This window comes from Penaeus monodon, chromosome 39, assembly GCF_015228065.2.
Source record: "Penaeus monodon isolate SGIC_2016 chromosome 39, NSTDA_Pmon_1, whole genome shotgun sequence".
Lineage (NCBI taxonomy): Eukaryota > Metazoa > Arthropoda > Malacostraca > Decapoda > Penaeidae > Penaeus > Penaeus monodon.
Genome location: NC_051424.1, coordinates 14,852,702 through 14,864,955, shown reverse-complemented (window position 1 = coordinate 14,864,955; position 12,254 = coordinate 14,852,702). Strand labels below are relative to the sequence as shown.

General features: G+C 31.7%; 1 protein-coding gene across 2 annotated transcripts in view; it reads left to right on the top strand.

Moving 5' to 3' along the window:
• LOC119597570 (collectin-10-like) overlaps positions 1-12,009 on the top strand; it is a 37,252-nt gene extending 25,243 nt beyond the window's left edge. For both annotated transcript variants that reach the window (XM_037947147.1, XM_037947146.1), the window contains exons 4-6: positions 10,738-10,859; positions 11,057-11,168; positions 11,819-12,009. In XM_037947147.1, the coding sequence (XP_037803075.1) occupies positions 10,738-10,859; positions 11,057-11,168; positions 11,819-11,976 (392 nt within the window). In that variant the 3' untranslated portion in view covers positions 11,977-12,009. The remainder of the gene's footprint in view (positions 1-10,737; positions 10,860-11,056; positions 11,169-11,818) is intronic.
• The last annotated feature ends 245 nt before the right edge of the window (positions 12,010-12,254 follow it).

Here is a 12,254-nt window from a genome sequence, read left to right as displayed (position 1 = left end):
ATATATATATATATATATATATATTTAAAATATATATATTATTAAAATTTTATATATATATATATTAATAAAAATTCAAATCACCCTCATCATCTCAGCCGGGGGCAGTCCCCTCCGGCGAAGGCCCTCCCCAACTTTTTTCCCAAATTTGTCTTTTCTTTGTTTTTTGTTTTCAGCTCGGCCCCCAAATTTAGTTATTTCGTCTCGCCATTTTTTCATTGGGGCTGGCCCTTTTTTTTTTTATTTTTCTATAACCCGTCGTACTTCTTTTTCCCTTGTTATCCCGTCTTCGTGTAAAGACCTGCCCATTGCCACTTTTCTTTTTGATGCTGCAAGTAAATCTTTTTATTTTTTTCTGTCCCCGACCCCCCGTCGCCCTCATCTATTCTTGGTAATTCCCAGATCAGTCTTTTCCCCCCTCTCTGGGACTTTTTAGTTTCCTTCCAGAATTTGGTTTTGTAGTCCAGTTTTTGTTCATAGGTCAAATGGTAGGAACATGGTTAAAGACGTTTCTTTTAAACATAAGGGCAAAAAATACCCCTCAGTATGCTACGTGTCTGCCAAGTGAAATATATAATACACACACCACACACACACACACCACACACCACACACACACACACACACACACACACACACACACAAAACACCACACAAACACAAAAAAAAAAAAATTAAAAATCTTATAAATTTTTTCAAATCTAACATACAACAATAATACATACATATAATATATATATTATATATATATATATATATTTATATAAAATTTTTTAAAACATATATAGATGGGTGTGGTGTGTGTATGTGTGTGTGTGTGTGCGTGTATGTGTGTTTTGAGGGTGGGTCGTTTATAAAATTTACGTAATATATATACAATTACATACAATCCAAACCACCACCACACACACACCCCCACACAAACACAACAAAAACCCACCACACCCACCACAACACACAAACACACACACACACACCCCCCAACACACCACACACAACACACACACACACACACCCCCACCAACACAAACACAAAAACAAACCACACACACAAAAAACACACACACACCACACCCCCACACACACCCCCCACACACACACACACAACCCCAAAACACACACACCCCCAAACACAAACACCCCCAACACAATGTGTTGTGTGCGCATATATGTACGGAAAAAATGATAGACAGAAAGTAGATAGATAGACGACAGATAGTAGATATATAATAAAAAACATACATTAAAAGTTGTTCATTTGACGCCTTTCATTTCCACAGGGCATTACTGGAAGACTCGACCCCCTGTGATGGACCTCAGCGTTCGTTCGTGGCCAGCAAGGGGCTTTCCTTCTGGTTGCAAACCCCCTTTCCCTGAGCCTGGGGGGACCCAGCCTGGAGTGTATTTCCCCTCTGTTTGCTTCCAACAAATGGATTCCCACCCATGAAAACCATCTGATTTTTTGTAGGGGGGGACTGTGAGACGCAGTGCGTCAGAGTGGGGTAACGCAGAGAAAAAAAACTGTGGAGGGAAAGGGGTTCGTGTGTGACAGATTGGGGTTTTGGAGATGAAAAATAAAAAATCGGATTATGTTCATGTCATTATACCTACGGGAAAAAAAACGTAGTTTTTTTAAAGCGAAGAGAAGAAGAAAAAAAAACTTTTTGATGTTGCCGGATACTGACGCCCTGGGGCATCGCATGCGTGGGAAATAAGAATAGTGTTTGCATCGCTTTTATTTGAAATTTCGCCCTCATTTTGGGAGAAGTTCCGCGTGCCTTAAATTGGGAAAAGAAAAGGGTGAAAAATGTCGATAAAGGTTGGGCGAAAGGGTACACGTAGAAAATCGATAAAAAAAAAAAACTCTATTTCCCCCCTAAAGGCGCACGATAAAAGTTTTTAGTTTCAAAACTGGAATAGCAAACAAAAAATACGCACCACCGGGGAGAAAAAAACTAATTTAAATTTTTTATTAGCCGTGCTACGGGGCTTCACAGCTCATTTGCATCTGGTTTTTTTTTAAAGGCCTGTTTAATGAACGGTGGACAGTTTTTTTTTTGTTTGTGGCTTATTAAAAACAGTTAAAGGTCCACAAGGCTCTCTGGTGTAATGGTTTTTTATAATCCCCGGCGACGATACATATTAGCGGGGCTGATCAAACCAAAAGTATTGGAGTCCCCATATTTTTTTTGGGGCCCAGGAAAAAGGAAAAAATAAAGAAAAGAAGGAATAAAAAAAAGGGGGTAAAGGGGCACAGTGTGGAAAGGATGGGGAAATGTAGATTAACAGTAGGGGGGGGCGACATCTCTTCCCATGGTCGTTTCTTTGCTCTTTTTGGGGCATCGAGGTTAGACAGGAAGGGGGCAAGTACGAAAGAAAAAAAGAAAAGTTTTTTTAGGTTTTTTTGTTTTTATTTTTATATTTTATTTTTTTTTTTATCTGAAAAAAAAACAGGTAAACAAGAGTTTTTTCTTTTTTCTTTTTTATTAAAAAACAAAACGAGAACATTTTTTTTTTTTTATTTTTAGAAAAAGGGCTTGAGGGCCTATTTATTTTGTGTGGTACGGTGTGTTAGTGAGGGGGTCTCCCAGCCGTGTTGAGGGAGATTTCTGCCTCTTATTTTGAAAAAATCCTTTTAGTTTTATATTTATTTTTTTTTTTTTTCTCATTATTTCATTTTTCTGCATTACATTTCGTATGTAAAAAAAAAAAATAGATAAATAAATATATGTGTATGTATATATACATATTAATTATATATAGATAAAAATATATATATATATTTTTATATATATATATATATTATTATTAAAAAATTTTTCCCAAAAAATCTTTCTTTCTCACCCGGGGTCATCCACTGCAGGCGAAGGCCCCCCCCAACTTTTTCCAACTTTGTTTTGCTTTGTTTTTTGTTTCCAGCTCGGCCCCCCAAAAATTTTATTTTATTTTCGTCTCGCCATTTTTGTCTTTGGGGTCGGGCCCTTTGGTTCTTTTATTTTTCTATACCCCAGTCTGTTAATTTCCCTTTGCCCATTTGTTATACGTTTCGTGTTTTGACCTGCCATTGCCACTTTTTTTTTGATGCTGAAAGTAAACTTCTATTTTTGTCTGTCCCTGACCCCACGTCGCCCTCACCCTATCTCTTGGGGGTTAATTTCCCCCAGATCATCTTTCCATCCCTCTCTGGGCACTTTTATTTCCTTCCAGAAATTTGGGTTTTGTAGCCATGTTTCTGATTCATGGGTCATAACTGGTAGGAAACCATTGGTTTTAAAGACGTTTCTTTTTAAAAAAAGGGGGCAAAGTACCTTCAGTATGCACTGGTCTCCCCACAGTAGCATATCTTATATACATACACAACACCCACCATAATCACACACACACACACACACACACACACACACACACCAAACACACCCCACAAAACACACACAAACAAACACAAATTATATTATATTATATATATATATATTAAAATATAATAATATAATATGTTTGGGTGTTGTGGTGTGTGTGTGTGTGTGTGTGTGGTGTGGTGTGTGTTTGGGGGTTTGTGGTTGTGTTATGTTTATGTAGTAGTATTTGTATTAAGTATTTATTTAATAAATATTATATATATTTATATATATATTAATATGTTTCTTTTTGATTAAAAGTGCATTATCCCGTTTAAAATTTGGATTTTGTCTTATCCTTTTTAAAAAAACAATATCCCCTAATTTAATTTTATCTATGAGAAAAAGTACTTCAGTTCTGTCTTTGGCTCGATTAAACTAAGGTAAAAACGAAAATATTTTAAAAAATCAATGAGTTCATTTCTTATATTTATTTACTTTTTTGTGTTAAAAAAATAACAATCTAGCAAAATTTGAAATACCAATTCTTTGTGTCTAGTAAAAGATATCAATTCCCAAAAAAAACCTTTTTTTCCCCCCTTTCCTTCCCCAGCATCCCCTTTTGCCTGGCCGCGGTGCGACCTTCGAAGAAAAATGTCGGCTGTTCAGATCGAGCGGGGTTTGGGCGCCATCAAGAAAAAGGGGGTACAAGCCTCATCAAGATGAAAAGAAATTTTTGGGGCCCTCTATGCATTATGGGGGGCCCAAACAAACACGGAACCTTCCAAAAAAAATCAGGGAAAGAACTGAGCTTAAAGGTTTTTATATATTATAAACCTAAAGGACCCCGATATGTTCACGATTTTTACACCAAAATTTAGTACTCCCGAGGAAAGCAAAAGACTGCAAAAATATAAAGCGCGTATCTTCTCATCTATATATATATTTACCTTTATCATATAGAAAACCCACCAACAACACCCCAACACACCACATATAAAGTTTTTAATAATTTATATAATATTTTAATAAAAATTATATTATATATATATTTTATTATTGTATAATAATATATATTTATAAAAATTTATATAAATATATATATATATATTAAATCTATATTTAAAATTTATGTATAAATTATTTATTATAAAATTTTATAATCTATATTATATATAAAAACAATATATATAATTTATATTTTATTTTTTAAAATCATATAATATTTATATTTATATATTTTTTTTTATTTTATCACAACTTAAAATAAAACTAAAAATTTAATCTATAAAATTTTAATATTATTAATTATATATAATTTACACACACATAACATATAGACATATACAATGTATATAAAAATATAATATAAGTATTATATTTTTATATATATATATATATAATATATATAAAATTATATATTTATTTTTAAAAATTTATATTATTAATATATATAATATAAAATTATATAAGTAATGTACACACCATAACATAATAGACATATTATATAAATTATATATTTTATATAAATAAATATATTTTAAATATATATATATGTAATAACATCAAAAATATATATATATATATATATATAATAAAATTAAAAAATTTTTAATATGTGTGTGTGTGTGTTGTTGTGGTGCGTGTGGGGTGCGTGTGTGGTGGGTGTGGGGTGTGTGTGTGGTTTGGTTTGTGTGTGTGTGTGTACATATATACTTAAATACATATATACATATATATATATAAATATAAAAATTTATATACATTATATAAATTTTATAATAAAATATATATTTATATTTGTTATATGTTTGTGTGGTGTGGTGTGTGTGTGTGTGTGTGGGTGTGTGTGGGTTTTTGTTGTGTGTTTGTGGGTGTGGGGTTTTGGTGGTTGGGTGTGTCTGTGTGTGTGCATAGAATTAAAAAAAAATAAATAAAAAAAAATTTAAAATATTGAACAACACACCACACACACCCCCACACACAACACACACACACACACACACCAAATAATATAATAAATATATATATAATATATAATATATATATATATATATTACAATAAATATATATTAATATTAAACCCCAACCCAAACAAAACCCACAACAACACCCCACACACCACACAAAACAAACACACCACCCCCAACCCACACACACCACACACACAACACACAAGAAACCCCCCACACCCACCCCACACACAACCCCCCACACACACACACACACCACACACCACCACACCACACACCACACACACAACACAAACACACAAAAAAAAAAAAAAAAAAAAAAAAAACAACCCCAAAAATTTTAATATATAATTTTAAAAATATATATATTATTATTATATTATATATTAAAACACAAACAAAACAAACACCACCCCCACACCACACAAAAAAAAAACCCCCAAAAACAACTATATATTTTATAAAATTATAATAAAATATATATATATAATTATATATGTATAAAAAATAATATTATTTTTTTTATTAAAATTTTATCCCTTTTTAAACACACAGAAAAAAAAAAAAAAAAAAAAAAAAAAATAAAAAAAAACCATTTTTAGGAAAAAAAAAAAAAAAAAAAAAAAAAAATATTATATATATATTTATAATATAATATATATATTATATATAAAAAATATATAACTATATTTAAATAAAAAAATTATAATGTATTACGCTAAATATATAAGTGTATCTCTTTTCTATCTAGATTTGCCTACTATTTTATGCACACACAAAACACACACACCCACACACACACAACACCCACACCACACACACACACACACCACCCCCACACACCCACACACACACACACACACCAACACACACCACAAAAAAAAACAAACACACACAAACCCCCCCCCAATATATTTTATTATATATATATATATATATATATAATATATTATATATAATAAATATATATTTTGATTATTAAAAAATATATAATTGTATTTTTATTTTACTATTTCCATTATCTTATATCCAAAAACCCCCCAAAAAACACCAAAAAAACCCAAAAAACCCCCCCAAACCCCCCCAAAAAAACCAAAAAACCAAAAAAAACACAAAAAACCAAAAAACCAAATATATAATAATTATGAAATTTTTAATATATTTTTTAATATATTATATTTATATTAAAATAATATCCCCAGTATAATTAAAAAAAATATATATATTATATATATATATAAAATTATATTTTAAATATTTAAAATTTTATATTTATTTTTTTTTTTTTTTTTTTTTGGGGGGAGGACCAGGGGGGGGAAGGAGAGAAGGATCAAAATTTATGCCAAATTTATTTAAATTTTTTATTTTTTAAAATTATAATTTATATTTTAAATATTTTTAAATAAATAAAAATATTATAAAAAAAAAAGACCTGTAAAAAGAAAAAAATAATTTTCTTTAAAAATAAAAATTTTAAAATTTAAATTAATATTGGGTGTGTGGGGGTTGTGTTTGTTTTTGTTTGTTAAAAATAACCCCTCAATTTGGGCATATAAGATTCACAGGGAAATCATTCATTATAACCGGGGGCCTTTTTTTGGGAAAAGGTTACCCCCATCCCCCACCCGGGGGGGCCAAACCCACCCAATCATTTTGTTCCAACCCGGTAAAAATGAAGTATTCAAAAAAAGTCCCGGTTTTTCCCTGGGGCCCTCCCTCCGTTTCACCCCTCCTGTCAAAAGTTCAATCCCACCCAAAAATACATGAAAAAAAAATGTATTTTTTTGTTTTCCAAATGCCAACAAAGTTTTAAACAATTTATTTCTCATTAACTTCATTTTGGGGGGGGGCCCCCCCCCCTCTTCCATAATACCCCCTTTTTTTTCCCGTCCTGAAAAACCCCAAAACTTTGATTTCCCCTTGTCTTCTTTCCCTTTTCCCCTCTTTTTCCATCACCACCCTTCAGAAGCCAATATTTTTTTTCCATGGAAAATTTTAATTTTTGGTTAAAAATTAACCTCAAATTTTTTTTCCGTATTATCTTGTCCTTTCCAGTAATTTGGGGGTTTTTTTTTTTTTTTTTTTTTTTTTTGGTTGTGTTAAAAAAATGAGGAATAAAAAAAAACCCCCAATTTTTTGGGTTTTTGGCTTTTTTGGGCAAGGGCAATTCTCTTTTTATCCCCGGGTTAAAATCATCTAGGGTATTATTAAAACACCCAAGATAAGTGAACTCTTTTCACTTTTTCCCACAATCTTTTTCCTTGATTTTTAAAATTTTTCACATTGTTCTTGCCGTTTCTTTGAATCTTCATGATTTTAGTTTTCTTGGCTTAAAAAACAACCCACCTTTTCGTTTGCTTCTTAATTTAAAACAGTAGTTGTTGTAGTTCATGAACTGCTGGAAAATTAAAATTAATAACGGGTCCTCAATTTAAATTTTTTGTATCCCCCCAAAACATCCACAGTTCCTTCAAAATTCTCTAGAGACCTCTCTAAAGTTTTCAGAATAAAATGTTAAAAGAGGTGCGGAGACAGAATAAAACCCTCCCCACCCCTTTGTTTGACTTCAACCTTTTTTTTTCCCCCATAAGGTTTTTCTACAGCTGCTTGTTTTTTGGTCCATAAAGGTTTTATTTTGGATGATTTTTTTGGGAAAATTTTCATACGTTCATGTTTTCCAGAGGAATCGTGACAACAATCAAAAGTTTTTCAATAATCGATGAAACATAGGAAAAGGGTTTTTTTTTATGTTCTCTTTTTTTTCTCTATATAAATTTTTAGATTTGGAATCTGGTTTCTGGTATTTTTCCCCGGGGGCAAAAAACCTGCTTGTTCGTCTGCAATTTCCTCTCTTAATTTTAAATTCATTCTTTCAGCAATAATTTTAAACAAATTTTGCTGTTGGACTTAAAAATCAATTGTCGATTATTGTTGCTTGGAGTGCGCCCTTTTTTTTTTGGGTTTTGGGGTAAAGATTGATTTACCCATTCTTTGGCTCTTTTTCTTTCCCATATGTTTTTCAGAGTTTGTGAAAGTTTTCAACTTTCGCCAGCATTCTTAATTTATTTTTTGCTGTTTTTTAAATCTATTCCGGGGATCTTGTTTTTTTTTTACTTTTTTATGGCTTTTTATAACTTCGCCCTAGTAGTGGCGGTGGTTTATTTTCGGTCTTTGGGGTCCAATTAATTTGTTTTAGATCTTTTTTCCTTTTTGTATGGGTTTGGGAAAAAAATTTATCCATCTATTTTTTGATTCCTTCCATCACACAAAAAAAAACCCCATCTTCATTTTGTATGTCCATTGGGGTTTTAAAAATTTTCGTTTGTGATGCTTCGTCTCCTTGGTAGATTTCTTTAGTGTTTTATTGATAGAAAAAGTTTTCAATTCTCTGGCAATTTTTCATTTAAATTTTTTCCTTATCTTGTCGCAATAATCTTTTGAATTTTTATTTTTTTTTTTTGTAAATTACTTTTTCAAATGGATTTTTGATACCCTTTGTTTTAGGCATCTTTTGTTTTTAATTTCCCTTTGTGTTTTTTTTTCAGATATCCAGGGGGGGGAATTGTCTTTTTCTTTTTTTTCGATAGTTTTTTTAAGCAGTGCTCAGCGGAAAAAAAGTATATATATTAAAATTATATATATATATAATATATATATAAATTTTTTATATATTATATATAAATTTTTGGGGTGTTGTGGTGGTGTGGTGTGTTTTGGTGGTGTGTTGGGTTTGTGGGGGGTTTTGTGGGTGTGGCATTTTTCATATACTACATATAATATAATTTTTATAATATATATATAAATAATATATATTATAATATATTTAATAATAAAAATTTTAGCTCATATTAATATAAAAATGGGTGCATTTAAATATTATATAAAAAAAAAATATAAAATATATATAAAAATATATATATATATTATATATAAATTATATCTGTGTGTACACATAAATATTTATTTATTTATATTCATGTGCACACACAACCCCACCACAACACACCACACCCCAACCCCACACACACACACACACACATACACACAGCACGCAAAACGCGGACGCAGCACGCACGCAACACGCACGCACGCCGCACCACCGCCCACACACAACCCCCCACCACACACACACACACACAACCCACACACCCAAAACCCCAACCACACACAATAAAAAAATGATTTATACATATATATATTATATAATTTTATATATATATATATATATTATGTTATTATTAAATTTTTATATAAAAATCATCAAAACGGGTTTCCATGTTTTGGGAAAACCCAAAACCCGGACTTCCCCCTTTCGCCACTCAACCGATCTTGCGCTTTTTTTCCACTTGTACCATCGACAACCCGAAAAAATCTTTGATATTGTCGCTCATCTTGTCTTCGGTTTGGTTTTTTCCTTGTTTTTTCCTAGCACCATCCCTGTCGCAATTTTTCTCAATACTTTTATTCTCATCACAGACCAAAATATATTATACATATATTAATATATATATAAATTTTAATATATATATATATTATTATATATGTTTTATTATTTTCCACAACCCCCACAAAATTTAAAAATTTTATATATATATATATAAATATTATATATATTATATGTATGCACATATACATAATTTTTTTTTGTGCGTGCGTGCGGCCGTGCGTGCTCGTGCGGGGCGCGCGCTGGGTGGTGTGGTGTGTGTGTTGGGGGTGTGTGTGGTGTTGCACAGAATATAAATAAATAAATTTTTGTGTACACACAGTAATATTGCACCATATATATATTTAAAAATTTGGCATGTATATGAGCTGTATAGTTATGAGAATGCATTATATATATTAATATATATAATATTATTATAATATATAAATATATATATAAAATATTTATTTATATATATATCACACAACCATTAAAATATATATGTAATTTTAAACATAAATTTTACATATACATTAAAAACATTATTAAAATTTTTATGTATATATAGTATTATACAATTTTTATTGTGTGGTGGGTTTTTGTACACACCCCACACACCAACCACAACCCCCCCACACAACCCCCACACACCACACACACACACACACCACACCACCAAAACACACAACCCCACACACAACCAACACACACACCCACACACCAAAACAACACACCCCCAATTTTATATATATTGTTGTAATTAATCGAATATAAAAATTCTTCTCCAAAAACAATAACAACAGCTTAAAGATCTAAATGTATGCTTGTTATTTGTAGAAAAAAAAACACTTTCAATATAATCTTTTACGATTTCCAATAAAGAAGCCTTTATTTTCGTCACATTTGGTGGCCCTGGAATTGCCTACATTCGTTAATGGCCTAGATAAAAAAAGGTTTTTACTGGTACCTTTGGTAAAAATTGTTAAGGGACCCTCTCCAACAGCGGAGGAGCAAGGCTATTACGTGTATGGAACCCAATACGTTCGCTTGATGCACACTCGCCTGAACTATTTCGATGCTAATAAAGAATGCAAAAAGGAGAACGGGAAACTCGTAGCTGTTAGGGTGAGTATATGGTTGTCAACAAAATCAACTTTGGCCTTTTATATTAATGATAATGAAAAATATGTGAGTGTATATCCGATAAATCATTCTGAATAAAATACTATAATTAGCTTTTGGCTCTTACGTCAATAATAATGAAAAATAAGTGAGACTAAATACCAGGCAAATCATTCTAAGTAAAATGTCATACTTCACAGGACCAGAAAATGAATGATCTCCTGTTTGAGCTCCTTAATAAGTTTGCTGTATGGGAAGCCCTGATCGGCCTCAACGACATGGAAAAGGAAGGAGAATGGCACTATGCTGATAGTAAGCCTTTTTGATGATTGCTACTGTTTTAACATGTTTTAAAATTTACTTGTTCTTTTAAATTTTAAAAAGAGTTTACTCTTGTCAGCCCCTTTGGAACCAAATTTTTTAAAACTTTTAAAACCCAAAATCCCCCCCGTTCTTTCTGATAATTTCCATATATATGGCTAAATAATATCAGAATAACTAGTTATATACCAGTATATAATTCCCGACCTTGCGCTCTGTTTGGCACAGACGCTACGCCCAAGAGGGCGTATATTGTTTACAAACACGGATAACGTAGAATGTCAAGGTATATTTTTCAGTATGAATTCTGCCATATGAAGTTATGATTAATGGAATGCTAGTGGACACTTCTTGACTTGTATTATATAACATAATAAGCTAAGCAACGGACATTAAATGTTAAGAAACTTATAAAGATAAAAAGAAGACTATTTTAAACACTGGCACATGAAAAGTCACAGTAAATGTATTTAAACACAAAATTAAAAACGCAAAACATTTGAGTATCACCATAGAGCTACAAACAGTTCCGTTCGAGCGTATTGTTTGTAGCTCACAGTATTATAACGTATTTTCCAACGGAACGCAAGGCTGCTTCAATTGCATTTCCTTAATACACCCAAAACATTGCATTTTCACAGATACTCCGGCCTCTTACCAGAACTGGGATTGGAATGGCTGGTGGGAAAGGTCTGACAGGAACTGCGCCGTAGTCACCATCAATGATACTGGCCCTTGGCGCCACGTCAATTGCTGGAGCAAATTTTATTTCTTTTGTGAGATTCCTATGTTCCTTTAAATAATTACCAGTCTCCCTTTTTTTTTTCCCCCCTTCTTTTTTTTTCCCTTTTTTTTTTTTTTCTTCACCTTCCTTTCCCCCCTTGTCTGAGATGAAAAGGTGTGATGGTTAAATGCCTTAACTCTGACATTTGTGATAGGGAATTATTTTTTGTAAAATACATATAAAGACAACATGCACGTTTAGCTTTAAAGAAAAGAAAGTTAAGGCACAATCAATTTCTCACAAAACAAGCAGGGTCTTTTAACTTGTGGTTTCCAGACTAGGTGCCCTTGGCA